The sequence below is a fragment of the Aquarana catesbeiana genome, linkage group LG03 (assembly GCF_042186555.1).
Source record: "Aquarana catesbeiana isolate 2022-GZ linkage group LG03, ASM4218655v1, whole genome shotgun sequence".
NCBI classification, from domain to species: domain Eukaryota; kingdom Metazoa; phylum Chordata; class Amphibia; order Anura; family Ranidae; genus Aquarana; species Aquarana catesbeiana.
In genome coordinates, this window is record NC_133326.1 from 228980564 (window position 1) to 228998401 (window position 17838).

The following is a 17838-nucleotide window of genomic DNA, read 5'->3' on the forward strand; positions in this document are numbered from 1 at the left end:
CAGGACCACCAGCAGAGGACCCAAAAAGAAGAGGCTTGCGGCTGCTCTGTGCAAAACCATTTCACAGAGCAGGTAAGTAGAACATGTTATTTTTGCAAAACTTTCCTTTAGAATTACTTTAATGTAATTTTTTTTTTTTATAGTGTCACAGCAAACTGTTATAGTTGTAGACCAGAATTATGGTAAAGTTGCTTCACATCCTCAAGGGAGGGCGAATCTCCCCCAATGTGGGCACAGGCAGCCATATAAAGCTGACAGAGGTTCTATGACCTCGCCAAAACTAAAAAAAAAAAAAAAAAAAAAAAAAAAAAAACTAAACACACCACACAGCTGTATATATTATATATCTTGATCCACACACTTGTCCAATTTTAAACTGACCCACAAGAACAATTTTAAAAAGCTAGAAGAGAGAATCTGATTCTTTGGTTGGATACACTGAAGAATGAGGATCAAGTGTGATAGCCAGGCAACTGGCATTTTTAGGAGAGCTTAGCAATGGCAACTTCCTTGTTTCCATACTGACTAATTTCTTTTAAGCCAGTGGCAGCCCCCTCATTTATTAGGTACACGTTTTGCTAAAAAACTATCAAAAAAACCTAACGTTTAAAGCTACCCACTATAAAAAGAGTAGATGGCTCCCATGAACTCACTTTCTGTGTCTGCCATCATTCCTAGCTTGGTTTCCATAAAATACAGCATTGGTTGTTGTTGCCATTCTTTCTGCTTTATAGAATTTTATAAAAAAAAAAAAAAAAAAATTATAGAATTTGGCCAGAGTTATGAATGCCTGATGAATAATGCAAGTTTGAATTTTACGTTCCCCCTGCATATAAGTACACATTAGCAGGTGCCCATAAACATTCCTATCAGTCCTTTCCTGGATCAATAATTTCCTATAACCAGGTCTCATAGGCCTTCTGAAATGTGAGCTTGGCCCTTGTGCCTGCCAACTAGCTGCAACAATCTGTAAAAGGTCTCCTATTAAATCTTTCCTGTATCATCTGTACCAAGTAATCAGTGGGATTAGGGATTTGGTCCTGAAATGGAAACTACGGTGCTTGCCTAAGTTGCAGGAAAGATCATAGCCAGAATCCAACTGGGAGTTGGATTTCGCTGTACCATATGAGAGTACCTGCCCCATAAACAAAAGATTTTTAGCTTGCAATAGCCGGGCAGTGCTCAGTTTTCTAAGTTCAAGTAAGACCTTATCCCATAATGGGAAGATTAGTTATAAGTAAATCTGTAAAGTGAACTTACACTGGCGACCCCCCCAGTCCTGCTATACAAAAGTCCCGTGATCACCCGCTGTGACACATTCGGTCACCACTTCACCAGTCTGGGGATTTGAGATCCCCACGGCTTAATCTCCTAAACATACCTTTCTTTATCGTACATCACGGGACACAGAGCCACAGTAATAACTGTATGGGTTATATGGCACCTTCAGGTGGTGGACACTGGCACACCATAAAAAGGAAGTTCAATTCCCCATATAACCCCTCCCCTTACCAGGGAGTACCTCAGTTTTTTCGCCAGTGTCTTAGGTGTTGGTCAAGAGTAAAGATGTGCTGTGCTGAGCTCCGTTGGAATATTCCTTACTGGGGCAAGCCATGCAACCGGATCCAAATTCTCTTTTCCAGAACGAATTGAATGGTACCCGACCTTGTGTCCGAAGAAACAAGGTTTTGCCTGTAACCCTTCTCCTTTTAGAGATCTGGACCCCGGGATCCAGTATTTGTTTTTTTTAGCCATATTCCGGGCGGGTGCTTTTTACAGGCCCAGGGCTATGACTCCCCCGATTAAAAAAAAAAAAAAAAAAAAAAAAAAAGGGGCCCCAGTCCCTGAAGGTTTTCTAAACTGAGCCCACCGTGAGAGGTGAAGATTGGGTCTGCTACCACAGAACCTTGCAGCTGGATAAGGTAAGGGAGATTCCTAAGGATTTTTTCTAATTCCTGTGGGTTTTCTCCTTTAAAGTAAATGTTGCTATGCCTATAGTCACCACCGGGGGCTGTCAAGAGCACGTACCTGTTCCTTGCTTGTCAATCTAATCTCTGTGTACAAGCTGCACGCTCCCTCCGGCCCAGGCTCCAGGTAAAATCGTGGAAAGGGGGGGTTCTCCTCCTAGGAATGTCCCCTCACCTGGATAGTTTTCCTTCAGGCAGTAGGAGCATGGCATCAGACGGCAGTGTGCCGTGCCGCTCCCGCCATTACAGTGGTTCCCATGGGCAGCTGCTCTCCTCTGTGCGCTGCGGTCAGATTTGGAGCCCGCTTGCATGGGAAACCACGATGGGTCGTCGGAAGGGGGCGGGGCTTAGCGGCGTTGGCGCGCTTTAGCGTCCACAACGTGGGCTGCATAGCTTTAAAATGCACTTTTTTTTAGGTGCATACAGCTAGGAGGGACACAGACCGAACGGGTGGCATGTGAGTGACACAGGCATTCGCAGGCACATTTACTTTAAGCATCAGGCTGAGCTTAATTGCAGCGGCAGTTGCTGGACTATTGCTCAGCAGTGGGTGCATTTTTTTGGTGGTACCTCTGCTATTGTGCTCGGCAGACCAGAGGAGGTGGTTCAAATTCCGCAAAGACCAAGGACACAAAAGGGGTCGCCCTCAGGTCCTAAGGACCCTCCCTCTGCAACACCATCCGTACTAAGGAGGCTGGTCAGAGTGAACCATCAGGGTCATAAGGGGCTGCAATTGCTTCTGACACTTCAGCCCCTGTCTATATGACTGAGCAGGTTTTCTCCTTAGCTATGAGTGGCTTAGAGGAAAGATTAGTGGCTTTAATCACATCTTCACAGAGTGGAAGAAAATGCATTAGGTCCCCTTCTACCACCTAGGATCCTCAAACGGAGGAACTGTGGGAGGGGGAAGATGAAACCCCCTCAGGGGACTGTGAAGAGGCCGATGATTCCTCTTCCGAGGGATCAAGTGAGAAAGGACCTTCTTCAGCTTCACATGCTGAGAAGTTGCTGGTGCATTCTCTTACTGAAATGGTCCACGCCACATTTAAGCTACCCTAATAGAGTTGGTTGAAGAGCCCACTTCTTGTTTAGGTTCACTAAAGCCCCCGCAAGCCTTGCGTGCCTTTCCTGTCCATTCATTACTAGAAAAGCTTATGTATTTTGAGTGGAATCACCCAGATAAGCACTTTTTTCCTCTTAAGATGTTTTCAACACTTTATCCTATGGCGGAAAAATTCACTAAGAGCCCTTGCACACTGGGGCGGTTTGCAGGCGCTATTGCGCTAATAATAGCGCCTGCAAACCGCCCCAAAAGTGCCGCTGCTTTCATTCCAGTGTGCAAGCCCTGAGGGCTTGCACACTGGAGTGATGCGCTGGCAGGACGGTAAAAAAAGTCCTGCTAGCAGCATCTTCGGAGCGGTGTGTATACCGCTCCTGCCCATTGAAATCAATGGGACGGCGCGGCTATACCGCCGGCAAAGCGCCTCTGCAGAGGCGCTTTGCGGTGGTATTTAACCCTTTCTCGGCCGCTAGCGGGGGGTAAAAGCGCCCCGCTAGCGGCCGCATACCGACGGTAAAACGCCGCTAATAATAGCGGTGTTTTACCGCCCACGCCGCCCACCGCCCCAGTGTGCAAGGGCTCTAAGATGTGGAGTATATCAGCAATTGACGCTGCTATATCCTCTGTGAATAAAAGTTTGACTTGTCTGGTTGACAATGCGCAAATGCTTAGGGATACAACTGATAAAAAATTGGAATTCCTGTTAAAAAAAAAAATTCTCCCTGGCAGGTTCAGTGGCTCAACCTGCATCAGCGGCAATTGGGGTATGTCATCCTTGAGAGACCACTTGAAGCGTGCTCAAGGTGTTCCCTGAACAGCAGGCCCAGAAATTAGCTGAGCTGCCAGCAGCTTTGTGCTTTGCAATTGACACAATCAGATTCTATTCTTCAAACCTCTCGCTTTACGCTTGGGTTGGTACATATGCTTGGAATCTTATGGTTAAAAGGTTGGTCAGCCAAAGCGCCATGCAAGAAGCTCCTGGCTGGTTTTCCTTTTCGCTGTGAAAAGCTGTTTGGGGAGGATTTGAACAAATATATCCAAAAAATATCAAGTGGGAAAAAACAGGATTTTAAAAATAGCTTACCTGTAAAATCCTTTTCTTTGAGGTACATCAGGGGACACAGAGCCATAGTAATTACTATGTGGGTTATAGGCCACCTTTAGGTGATGGACACTGGCACGCCCTAAATTAACAAGTGCACTCCCTATATAACCCCTCCCACTACTGGGAGTATTCAGTTTTGTATCCAAGCAATACACGTGTATACCAAGAAGGGAGGGACCTCTGTGTCCCCTGATGTAACTCAAAGAAAAGGATTTTACAGGTAAGCGGTTTTAAAAATCCTGTTTTCTTTTCATACATCAGGGGACGCAGAGCCATAGTAATTACCATGTGGGATGTCCCATAGCAATGGCAACTGAAGGGAGGGAGACACAATAAAAGGTTGGGCATTAAGAGGCCAGAGGACTTATTACTGCAGCCTGCAGTACACTACACCCAAAGGCAATATCCTCATGACCTTTTACATCGATTTGATAGAATCTGGTAAGTGTATGGACTGAAGACAAAGTTGCGGCCTTGCAGATCTGAGCCATAGAGGCCTGGTAACGCACCGCCTATGAGGCACTAACAGCCCTGGTGGAATGTGTTTTAACATGAAAAGGAGGAACTTTCTTCCTCAGACCATAAGATTGAACAATCACTTAACTAATTCATTTGGAAATAGTAGATTTCAATGCTGCTTGTCCTCTTTTAGGACCTTCTGGCAGCACAAACAAAATATCTGTTTTTGCGAATCTGAGCGGTTTCCTAAAAATAGGCCTTAACCGCTCTTACTACATCAAGGGAATGTAGTGCCTCCTTTTCCTTAGATCGAGACTCTGGGAAAAAAAGGCAGAATAATATCTTGGTGCAAATGGGAACCGGTCATCACTTCCGGTAGAAATTTAGGATGAGGCCGCAATACCACCTTATCCTTATGCATGATTAAAAATATGGCTCTTTACAAGACAGAGCCGCCAATTCCGATATTCTTCTTGGCAGAAGATATGGCAACGAAAAAGACTATTTTTCTTTAAAAGAACTAAGGGAATTTCCCGTATAGGTTCAAAAGGCTGATTCTGTAAAGCCGACAAGACTAAAATTCAAATCCCAAGGATTTAGTGGTGCCTTGACAGGGGGATTAATTCTTGTTCCCCCTGAATAAAAGTACGCACCAGAGAGTTAGAAGCAAAAGGCCGATGAAAAAATATTGATAAGGCCGAGACCTGGCCCTTGATCGTACTCAGGGCCAGGTTCATGTCTAATCCCATATGCAGGAATTCAAGAATCCTACCTATGACATACTTCCTGGGGTGCCAACCCCTGGATCCATACCAGAAAATATGTGCCTTCCAGATTCTAAGTAACTGACTCTGGAGGACGGCTTCCTAGCATCAAAGTAGACACTACTGAAGGAGATAACCCACGATCCTTTAGAATGTGGGTTTCAATAACAAAACCGCTAAATATAGCGTTTGTAAGGTAGGATGAAATACCGAACCTTGAGCTAGAAGGTCTGGCCATAATGGCAGGGTCCAAGGGACTTCGACTCTCATCTTTATAATCTCGGCGCCACGCTAGTGCCACCAGAATCACCTCTTTTCGTTCCTGCTTGATCCTGCGGAGAAGGCGCGGAAGTAGCAGAACCGGAAGAACGCATAGATCAGTGAAAACTGATCCTATGGGAAGACCAAGGCATCTGTTCCGAACACTAGTGGATCCTTCGTCCTAGACACAAAGTTGTCGACTTTGTTGTTAATCTGGACGCGAACAGATCTACATCCAGATAATCCCATTCTTGACATATCGAGAGGAAGATGTCGTGGTGAAGGGATCATTCTCCTGGAAATAATAGTTGGCGACTTAATAGTCCGCCTGCCAATTCTCTATCCCTGGAATGGACATTGCTGATAGACAAGGTATGTTGCTTTCTGCCCAAGCTGGAACATGATTCACTTCTTTTTGGACTGCACGACTTCTCGTGCCCCCTTGTGATTGATGTAAGCCACAGCCGTGGCATTGTTGGATTGAATCCTGACAGGACAATTCCGTAGCCTGAGCGTCCAGAATTCCAGGGCCAGATGTACTGCCCTAATTTCTAGAACGTTGGACAGGGTCCTTTCTGGTTCTTGGCCATTTCCCCTGGACAGAAGCTTCTTCCAGGACTGCTTGCCAACCTAGAAGGCTGGCGTTCATTGTTACAATTTTCCAAGATACTGGTAAAAAAAGAATTTCCATTTTTGGAGGTTGCTGATATTAACCACCAATTGAGGCTCAGACACACCTAGATGGATGAGAGTATTGGAAAAAACCAAAGCCTGAACCTTCTTGTTGCAGACCGACAGAATAGCGTTTTGTAGCAGTCTTGAATGAAACTGCGCATAAGGAACGGTCTTGAAGGAGGCCACCATTTTCCCCTGACAATTTCATGCACATCTGAATGGAAGGATTTCTCTTTGCTTGGACAAGTTGAATCAGTTCTTTAATGGAACCGATTCTTGCCTGAGGTAGGAATACCTCCTTTGTATGGTATCTATGACTAGCCCCAAGTACTGTAATCTCCTTGATGGTTTTAAGGAAGATTTTTCTAGGTTGAGTATCCAACCTAGGCATTCCAGGTAGCTTACAGCAGAGATTCTTTGGTTTAGGCCAGAGACTGATTGATCTACTAAAAGCAGATCATCTAAATAGGCTAGGACTTATGCCCTGGGCCGTTAACCTGACTAAGGGAGGTGTCAGGAATTTTGTGAATACCCATGGAGCAGTGGCTAGACCAAATGGCAGAGCCGCAAACTGAAAATGTGATTTTCTACTTCAAAGCGTAGAAATTTCTGATGAGCGGGAAATATCGGTACGTGGAAATCTGCATCTTTGATATCGATTGATGCCAGAACTCTCCTCCTTGCAAAATGGAGACCACCGATCGGATTGACTCCATGCGAAAGGACCAGATATTTAAGTGCCGGTTCAGATCTTTGAGATCTAAAATAGGACTTACCTCCCCGTTTGGTTTTGAAACCGTGAAAAGGTTTGAATAAAACCCTGAACTCAGTTCCTCTAAAGGGAACCTCCGATATCACCTCTTGAGATAAAAGATAATCCAGAGCTAAAAAGAGAGACTTTCTTTCCCCTGGATTTCTGGAAACATTTGATTTTAGAAAACGAGGAAACGGGAATTCTCGGGACTCTAGTTTGTAACCTAGAGAAACTGAGTAAGCCCCCCCACTGCCCTGACATTGTTCCTGCCAGATTTGGAAATTGCAGAAGGCGTCCCTCCAACCGAGCGAGCGGGGCGTGCCTTCATAAGGAGGCCTTAGCATTTTGCTTTGCAGGCTACCTGCCCCAAGACCTCTTCTGGCCCTGGGACTCTTGGCCTTGACGGTGGAGGCCATCGAGACTGCCTAGGGGCAGATGCTCCTGGTACTGGAGAGGCAGCATGCTAAAAAGAGAAATGTTTGAACTTCTTCTTTTACTGGCAAAAAAGAGAACTTTTCCCATTAGAAATCCTTTGGATATACCGTATTTATCGGCGTATAACACGCACCCCAATTTAGGAGGGAATTTTAAGGAAAAAAACTTTTAGGAGGGAACTTGAAGGGAAAAAAACTTACATTTAAATGCCCATCATTGCAGCCTTCTCAGTGCAGCCTTGCCCCAGTCCAGCCTTGCCCCAGTCCAGCCTTGCCCCAGTCCAGCCTTGCCCCAGTCCAGCCTTGCCCCAGTCCAGCCTTGCCCCAGTCCAGCCTTGCCCCAGTCCAGCCTTGCTGAAGCCTCTGAGCTTCAAAATCGCCAACCGCGATTTGAAAATGGCGCCGCCGGCGCTGAAATACACAGAGCCGGTCCTTGGCTCTTTCCGGCGGCTCTCGTTCACTTTCGGCTCCACTCGGACGGTGAGCGGAGCTATCCGAAACTAGCCGAGTATACTCGGCTAGGTTCGGGCGGCGCTCGAGTGAAACCGAAAGTGGCCCAGAAGAGCCGAGGACCGCCACTGTGTATTTCGGCGCCGGCGGCGCCATTTTCAAATCGCGGTCGGCGATTTCTTAGTTCTGACAGGTCAGGATCGCAGGGGATCGGCGTATAACACGCACCCGCGATTTTCCCCTGATTTTAAGGGGAAAAAAGTGCGTGTTATACGCCAATACGGTATATATTTGTCCAGATCGTCTCCAATAACCGCTCACCATGAAAAGGCAAACTGGCTCGGAGTTTTTTTACATGGTGCTTCGGCTGACCAATTTACCAGCCACAGGACTCTGTATGTACTAGTCCCAACATAAGCCGTGAGGCTTAAATGATAGAACTTTTCATTGCATCCACCGTAAAAAACATAGTGCATCTGATACGCCATCCCATGGTTGGGCCTGCTGATCAGGAAGAATCCCAAGTATCTCTACAAACTGATCCTTTTATGGACTGAGATACCCCAATTGCCTTAAGGATCGGCTGCGCTACTGAACCTGCCAGAGACATGTTGTTCTTAAACGGGAGTTCCAACTTTTTAACTGTTGGATCCTTTATCATTTGCGCATTGTCTATCGGACAAGTGAGATTTTTATTCACCGAGGTGATTGCAGCATTAATTGCTGGAACCTCCCACTTCTTATAGAATTCTTCCTTCATAGATACACTTTATTGGAGGAAAAAAAACAGTTTATCCAGGTGTTCCAATTCTGAATATATCAGCTTTGTTTTAGCCATGAATGGATAGGAAAAGCGTCCCCAGACGGGGAAGGTTAGTGATCCCAACCAGAGGTGGGCTCATCACTAGACTGCACTACAGGCAGCAAAAGGGTTAAACGAACTAATCTAGTGAGGGAGTGTACCAGAAATGTGAGATTACTCCCTCCATACGAGGATCCTCAGAAGAGGATATATTAGTATCTTCCGGGTCTCTTTGGAAGACCTTCCTGATCCCCTGCCTCTTGTACCTCAAAATGAGGGTCCTGAGCACTGGATGGGGATCTGCTATGATTGAACCCACTATGGAAAGTTATCTTAGCATCAATCTTCTTTTCCACTAGAAATGGTAGAAGAAAAAAAAAAAAAAAAAAAAAAAACCAAACACCTCCTGTGTGATATATATACAGGGACTGAAGTGTTCAGCGCTGCTGCAACACCAGTCTCCCCTGACAGCTCATTCTGACCGATCGCATCACTCTGAGGAGGACATTCTTTTGGACATGGATTTAGGTTGTTTGTAAAATAATCAAACCACTACCACTCAAAGCCTAATGTTCAAAACAGAGGCACTACCAAAAGAATGCATACACTGCATACACTGCTAGGCTATAGTCCAGCAATAAAAAATGCTGCTATTAATGCCCAGCCTGAAGCAATAGTAATAATGTGTCAAAGGAAATGCCTGTGTCACCAACCTGAAGTAATGCCACCTTTTTGCTCGTGTCCCTTCACAGCCTGCAGCAGCACCCAGTGTGCTTTTAAAAACTTCCTCCATGTGTTCCCGGCGTTGGAGAAAGCCAACCCCGTTAGCCCCGGCCCTCCGTGATGTTCTACGGCTCCACCCCCCTTTTCAAAAGGACGGGTTTTCCAGCGCGAGCGGCGGGCTATAGGTTCCACTGGAATCCCGAAGCGGTCCGGCGGGGGTGGGGGTGGTTAGGTTGCTGGGGGGGTAAAACAACCGCCAGGCGGCCGCAGCGGTATTATTTTTTAAAATGGAATCTGGGCCTTTAATACCCACGAGGGGGGAATTCCGGCGCAGGGGCTACCGACAGGAGGACAAGTTACCCCTTCTTACCAGAGGATCCTGCTGCTTTGCCAGAGGAGAAGGAGGAAGTGTTCGCTCCTGACACAGTGGCTGTTTCCAGCAGGAGGCGGTGAGTGCTCAATACAGCCCCCAGTGGTGACACATAGACATGACAACATTATACACTTAAAGGAGACTTCATAAAAATTTCAAAATCTCCACTTACCTTTTCCCGCCGCAGGGTTTTCTGTGGTAAACCATCAGACCCAATCTTCATCCTTCACAGTGGGCTCCGTAAAACCTTCAGGAACCTCGAGGTATCCCACAATCCTGGACCTGCATCAGCACCCTGCCAGTAAAACTTTATTGGCCTTACTACCAAAAGTACTGGATCCCCGGGTCCAGCTCTCTAGAAAGAGAAGCATTCGCAAGCAAAAACCTTGTTTCTTTGGATACGAGGCCCGGGTACCATTCAACCTGGCCTGAAAGACACTCTGAATGGATCCGGTCAGCATGGCTAGCCCCAGCAAGGATTGTTCCAGTGGAGCTCAGCACAGTACATCTTTACTCGTGACCATCACCTTAGACACTGGCGAAAAAACTGAATATTCTCAGTAATGGGAGGGTTATATAGGGAGTGCACTTGTTAATTTAAGGCGTGCCAGTGTCCATCACCTAAAGGTGGCCTATAACCCACATAGTAATTACTATGGCTCTGTGTCCCCTGATGTATGAAAAGAAATACCCTTTTGTCAGTTAAGAAAAAGAGTAAACGTCCCTCATTTAAACGGGCTCTTTCTCCAGTGCCAGGGGCATCAGCCTCCAGGCAGTCACGACGGCCTTCACCGTCAGGTTCAAGAGGTAAACTTCAGGGTCAACCCCAGGGACAAAAGAAGTCCTGGGGGAGGAAGCCCCACAAGACAGAACGCTAAAGGCTCTTTATGAAGGGGCGCCCCCGCTCGCTCGAGTAGAGGGAAGACTTCTGCAGTTCTCAAAAAGGTCTGGCAGGAAGAAATTCGGGATAGATGGGTGGTCTACACAATAGCTCTAGGTTACAAACTAGAGTTCAGAGAGTTCCCCTCTCCTCGCTTCCTCAGGTCAAATGTCCCCAAAGATCCAGAGAAAAAGAAACCTCTCTTTCTAGCATTAGACCGACTTTTGTCGCAAAAGGTCATCATGGTGGTTCCTGTGGAAGAGCAGGGGTCAGGGTTTTATTCAAACCTTTTCACGGTACCAAAACGGGGATGTCAGGCCCATTCTAGATCTCAAAGATCTAAATCGATTCCTGAAGATTCGCTCTTTTCGCATGCAATCAATCCGATCAGTAGTCTCCATCCTACAAGGGGGAGAGCTTCTGGCATCAATCGACATCAAGGATGCATACCTGCATGTACCTATTTTCCCCGCTCACCAGAAGCAACTGCGTTTTGAAGTAGAAGGACTTAATTTTCAGTTCCCCTATGCTCAGTTTCATTCGAGCCTGCTGCAAAACAGTATCCTATTGGTCTGGAACAAGAAGATTCAGGCACTAAGTTTTTCAATGCGTTTGTCACCAAAAGTGCGCCAGAGCCTCAGTGGGTGGAGGATATCCGAGAATCTGCAGAAGGGGAAATCCTTCTTACCGGTTTCCTGGAAGGTGGTAACAACAGTTTCCAGCCTTTCAGGTTGGGGAGCAGTCTTGAAAAAAAGCATCTGTCCAAGGGAAATGGTCCAGAACCGAAAGGACCTTGCCCATCAACATTCTAGAAATTCGGGAGGCACATCTAGCCCTAAGGGCCTGAACATTCAGGTTGCAGAATTCTCCTGTCAGGATTCAATCCGACAATGCCACAGCAGTGGCTTAAATAAATCCCCAAGGGGGCACCAGAAGTCAGGCAGCCCAGGGAGAGGTAAACCATATCCTAACCTGGGCATAAAAACATGTGCCGTGCATTTCTGCAATCTTCATTCCAGGGGTAGAGAACTGGCAGGCAGACTACTTAAGTCGCCAGCAGTTGTTCCCCGGGGGAATGGTCCCTTCACCCCGACATCTTCCTGGCTATATGCCAAAGATGGAGGATCACGGATGTAGATCTGTTTGCGTCCAGGTTCAACAAAAAAAAATCAACAACTTTGTGTCAAGAACAAGGGATCCACTCGCATGCGGAACAGATGCATTGGTGACCCCGTGGGATCAGTTCTCACTGATTTATGCATTTCCTCCTATTCTGCTGCTACCTCAACTCTTTTGCAGGATCAAGCGATAAAGGAAGTCAGTAGCTCTTGTGGCCCATAAGATCTTGGTATGCAGAAATAGTAAAGATGGTGGTAGGGGCCCCATGGCCCCTACCACCACGTCCAGACCTGCTATCGCAGAGACCAGTGTTCCATCCTACTTTACGAACGCTAAATTTAACGGTTTCGCTATTGAAACCCACATTCTAAGGGATCGTGGGCTTTCAGGCTAGTGATACCTACCTTGATTAATGCAAGGAAGCCAGCTTCCAGAGTCATTTATTAGAGACTGGAAGGCATATGTTTCTTGGTGTGAACCCAGGGGTTGTCGTCCTAGGAGGTATGTCAAAGGTAGAATTCTTGCCTTTCTGCAAATCGGGCTAGAAATGAAACTGGTATTGAGTACTATCAAGGGCCAAGTCTCGGTCTTATCAGTATTGTTTCAGCCTTCCGCTTGCTTCTCATTCTTTGATCCGAAGCTTTATACAGGGGGTAACGTGGATTAATCCACCAGTTAGGGCATCCCTGAACCCTTGGGACTTGAATTTAGTTCTGTCGGCATTACAGAAACAGCCTTTTAAACCGATACAACATATTCCTTTGGTCCTTTTGACAAGGAAGCCATTTCTTCTGCAAGAAGGGTATCAGAGTTGACGGCTCTTTCTTGTAAAGAGCCATATTTAGTCGTTCACAAGGATTGAGTAGTATTGCGTCCTCATCCTAACTTACTGCCAAAGGTGGTTTCAGGTTTTCACCTAAACCAGGATATTGTTTTACCTTCATTTTTTCCAGAACCCTGTTCTAAGAAAGAAAGGTCACTACACTTTTTGGATGTAGTGAGAGCAGTCAAGATCTATTTGAAGGCGACTGCTCAGATTTGATAAACAGATTTTTTTTTCGTGTTGCCTGAAGGTCCTAGGAAAAGGACAGGCAGCATCAAAATCCACTATTGTCAAATGGATTTGGCAGGTAATTATTCAAGCTTATGGCTTGAAGAAGGTCCCACCTTTTCAGGTCAAAGCGCACTCCACCAGGGCTGTCAGTGCTTCGTGGGCAGTGCATCACCAAGCCTCCATGGCTCAAATCTGCAAGGCCGCAACCTGGTCTTCAGTCCATACATTCACCAGATTCTATCAGGTGGATGTAAGAAGGCATGAGGATATCGCCTTTGGGCGCAGTGTAGGTCCTCAGGTCTGATTGCACCCTACTTTTGTCTGTGTCCCCTCCCCTCAGGTGGCATTGCTCTGGGACATCCCAGTTATTACTGTGACTCGGTGTCCCACGATGTACGATAAAGAAAATAGGATTTTTATAACAGCGTACCTGTAAAAAATTTTTCTTGGCGTACATCACGGGACACAGAGGTCCCTCCTCTCTTTCGTAAGGGGAGGGGTTATATGAGGAATCGAACTTCCTGTTTAGGGTGTGCCAGTGTCCACCACCTGAAGGTGCCATATAACCCATAGTTACTACTGTGGCTCTTTGTCCCGTGATCTACTCCAAGAAAAGGATTTTACAGGTAAGCTGTTATAAAAATCATATTTTTAAAAAGGTACGTATTAGGAGGCACTCTAATTGGTTGGCGCAGTCACATGGACAGCGCTGGAGACGAGGAGAAAGCTGTAGGGATTTCAAATCCCTGGACCAGTAAAGCAACAACCTGATGTCTCACAGCGAGTGATCACGGGACTCCGGGACGGGGGAGGGATCCCTTGTAAGTTTACCTCACAGATTTTCTGTAATGCTGGGTTCACACTATTGCGAACTGGATGGAGGTTTCCCCCTTCATCCAATTTGCATAGGAGATCGTGACAGTCTCTCTATGGAGCCGGTTCACACATCTCCGCAGCGGCTCAAGTGCGAAATGCAAAAGAGTCCTGTGCATCTTTTGGTCCGTTTCAGGTCCGAATTCAGCCCAAAATTTGGGCTAAAATCGGACCTGAAATGGTGAATGCAGACACACCGGACTCCTGCTGTGAGCCGCTGCATTCAAGCGTGAACCCAGCCTGAAAGTGAAGTTACACTTTAAAAACAAACTGAAAAAAAAGTCTAAGTCCTGTCTTATACTGTATATGAACAGCCTGCTTACAGTGGCTTGCGAAAGTATTCGGCCCCCTTGAACTTTTCAACCTTTTGCCACATTTCAAGCTTCAAACATAAAGATATAACATTTTTATTTTTTGTGAAGAATCACCAACAAGTGGGACACAATTGTGAAGTGGAACGAAATCTTTTGGATTTTTGAAACTTTTTTAACTAATAAAAAAATGAAAAAAGTGGGGCGTGCAAAATTATTCGGCCCCCTTGCGTTAATACTTTGTAGAGCCACCTTTTGCTGCGATTACAGCTGCAAGTCGCTTGGGGTATGTCTCTATCAGTTTTGCACATCGAGAGACTGAAATTCTTGCCCATTCTTCCTTGCAAAACAGCTCGAGCTCAGTGAGGTTGGATGGAGAGCGTTTGTGAACAGCAGTTTTCAACTCTTTCCACAGATTCTCGGTTGGATTCAGGTCTGGACTTTGACTTGGCCATTCTAACACCTGGATACGTTTATTTGTGAACCATTCCTTTGTAGATTTTGCTGTATGTTTGGGATCATTGTCTTGTTGAAAGATAAATCTCCGTCCCAGTTTCAGGTCTTTTGCAGACTCCAACAGGTTTTCATCCAGAATGGTCCTGTATTTGGCTGAATCCATCTTCCCCTCAATTTTAACCATCTTTCCTGTCCCTGCTGAAGAAAAGCAGGCCCAAACAATGATGCTGCCACCACCATGTTTGACAGTGGGGATGATGTGTTGAGTGTGATGAGCTGTGTTGCTTTTACGCCAAACATATCGTTTTGCGTTGTGGCCAAAAAGTTCGATTTTGGTTTCATCGGACCAGAGCACCTTCTTCCACATGTTTGGTGTGTCTCCGAGGTGGCTTGTGGCAAACTTTAGACGAGACTTTTTATGGATATCTTTGAGAAATGGCTTTCTTCTTGCCACTCTTCCATAAAGGCCAGATTTGTGCAGTGTACGACTGATTGTTGTCCTATGGACAGACTCTCCCACCTCAGCTGTAGTTCTCTGCAGTTCATCCAGAGTGATCATGGGCCTCTTGTCTGCATCTCTGATCAGTCTTCTCCTTGTCTGAGCTGAAAGTTTAGAGGGACAGCCAGGTCTTGGTAGATTTGCAGTGGTCTGATACTCCTTCCATTTCAAAATGATCGTTTGCACAGTGCTCCTTGGGATGTTTAAAGCTTGGGAAATCTTTTTGTATCCAAATCCGGCTTTAAACTTCTCCACAACAGTATTATGGACCTGCCTGGTGTGTTCCTTGGTCTTCATGATGCTCTCTGCGCTTTCAACAGAACCCTGAGACTATCACAGAGCAGGTGCATTTATACAGAGACTTGATTACACACAGGTGGATTCTATTTATCACCATCAGTCATTTAGGACAACATTGGATCATTCAGAGATCCTCACTGAACTTCTGGAGTGAGTTTGCTGCACTGAAAGTAAAGGGGCCGAATAATTTTGTACGCACCACTTTTCAGTTTTTTAATAAAAAAAAGTTTAAAATATCCAATAGATTTCGTTCCACTTCACAATTGTGTCCCACTTGTTGGTGATTCTTCACAAAAAATTAAAATTTTATATCTTTATGTTTGAAGCCTGAAATGTGGCAAAAGGTTGAAAAGTTCAAGGGGGCCGAATACTTTCGCAAGCCACTGTAAATAGTGGTGGGAAAAGTGGTCATGCTATATTTTATACATTTAAACAAATAACCATGCTGACCATTAAAACCAAACAATTGTGATTTGTGTACACTACCCCTCTGTAACAAATGTGCAACTTGTGAAATCTCTCTTTAGATTACCCAGAATGGGAGTTGGGTGCGTATTATGGCTCCAGACAGATTCTAAGAGTAAAACATTAAAATTTTGTAAAGATGGAAAATGGTAAAACATACTGGGGAAAAGTAAGCTATGCAAACAGACGTACCTGATCTTCATAGCCTTCAACTTTTACTGGAGTAAACTGATCCAAGTTGTACTGTGCAAAAGCACTAGATGCAACAAGAAAATAAATAAATAAAAATAGTAAATACAAACCGACATAGCATAATAAAAAAGAAAATCACGTCACACAAACCAACAGGTCCTGTCAAATTAACTCCTTTCTCATGCCATTCACCTTGAAGCTAGATCATTTGCTCTTTGGCCACCAGGAACAATATGGACACATAATGTCATTAGAGACTGCAGTCTATGTTTTACTTTTTATTCTTGTACACACAATTTTCACACACTTTTTTTATTGAGTTTCCTAATGGTTTAAAGCAGCACCATCAAGACAATATAAAAACAGACAATATTCAGTAGTCTCCATGTTATAAAGTGGATTTTATCATCAATGGTACCTTAAGTAGCTATTTCTATATCTTAACATATACCGTACATACTAAAAAAGGTGCACCAAATGGAAATTGCTACCAAAACCGAAAATGCAGGATGCACTTGACTGAAAACCAAAAAACTGAGCGTTTTTAAAAATATGTGTTTTTATATATAAAAATTGTATTATATTCAACGTTTTAACCACTTACCGACCGGCTCCTGTACATATACGTCGGCACTTTAAAGATGGATATCTCGGTAACGGCAGCATCTGCTGCCACAACCGAGGTATCCATGTTTTCAGGAGCCGGTCAGGTTTACGATAATGGTGGTCTCTGCGGCAGATTCGCTGCAAGATCACTGTTATCGGCGGCAGGAGAGGTGCCACCCCCTTCCCGCGCCCTCCGCTGCTTACCGGAGCTGTCGGGACCTGTCATGTCTGTGGTATGGAGACGAGTGAGGGGAAGATGGCCCCCAACCGTCTCCATACCATAGGAGGGCGGAAGCGACGTCATAACGTCAGCTCCGCCCATACGTCTTATAGGGCAATTTTTTTGTTGTAATTTTTTCAAATGAAAAAATGTTTTAATTTTTTTTTTGCATTTAAGTCCAAATATGAGATCTGAGGACTTTTTGACCCCAGATCTCATATTTAAGAGGACCTGCCATGCTTTTTTTTCTATTACAAGGGATGTTTACATTCTTGTAATAGGAATAAAATTGAACCAAATTTTTTTTTTATAACTGAAAAAATAAAAAGTAAAAAGTAAAATAAGGAAAAAAAAACCCCCATTTTATAAAGCGCCCCGTCGAGCTCGCGTGCAGAAGCGAACGCATACGTGAGTAGCGCCCGCATATGAAAATGGTGGTCAAACCACACATGTGACATATCGCTGCGATCGTTGGAGCGAGAGCAATAATTCTAGCCCTAGACCTCCTCTGTAACTAAAAACATGCAACTTGTAGAATTTTTTAAAGGTCGCCTATTGAGTTTAAGGGTAAAAGTTTGATGGCATTCCACGAGCAGGCGCAATTTTGAAGCGTGACATGTTGGGTATCAATTTACTTGGTGCAACATTATCTTTCACAATATAAAAAAAATTGGGCTAACTTTACGGTTTTCTTATTTTTTTATTCAAAAAAGTGAATTTTTTCCAAAAAAAAAGTGCACTTGTAAGACCGCTGCGCAAATACGGTGCGAAAAATAGTATTGCAATGACCATTTTATTCTCTAGGGTTTTAGAAAAAAAACTATATATAATGTTTGGGGGTTCTAAGTAATTTTCTAGCAAAAAAAAACGTTTTAAACTTGTAAAACACCCAAATCTCAAAACGAGGCTAGTCCTTAAGAGGTTAATATCATGAATTTAAATGAATATGAATTTATTGTCGCCCATTACTGGCACCTTTGGCGCAAAAAAAAAAAAAAGCTCAAGAAAATGTATCCCTTTAACCACTTGCCGACCG

The 17838-nt window shown here is 44.9% G+C and overlaps 1 protein-coding gene across 1 annotated transcript in view; it reads right to left on the minus strand.

Moving 5' to 3' along the window:
* LOC141131967 (F-actin-capping protein subunit alpha-2) overlaps positions 1 to 17838 on the minus strand; it is a 75518-nt gene that overhangs the window by 13548 nt on the left and 44132 nt on the right. The window contains exon 4 of the mRNA XM_073619839.1: positions 15977 to 16040. Within this exon, the coding sequence (XP_073475940.1) occupies positions 15977 to 16040 (64 nt within the window). The remainder of the gene's footprint in view (positions 1 to 15976; positions 16041 to 17838) is intronic.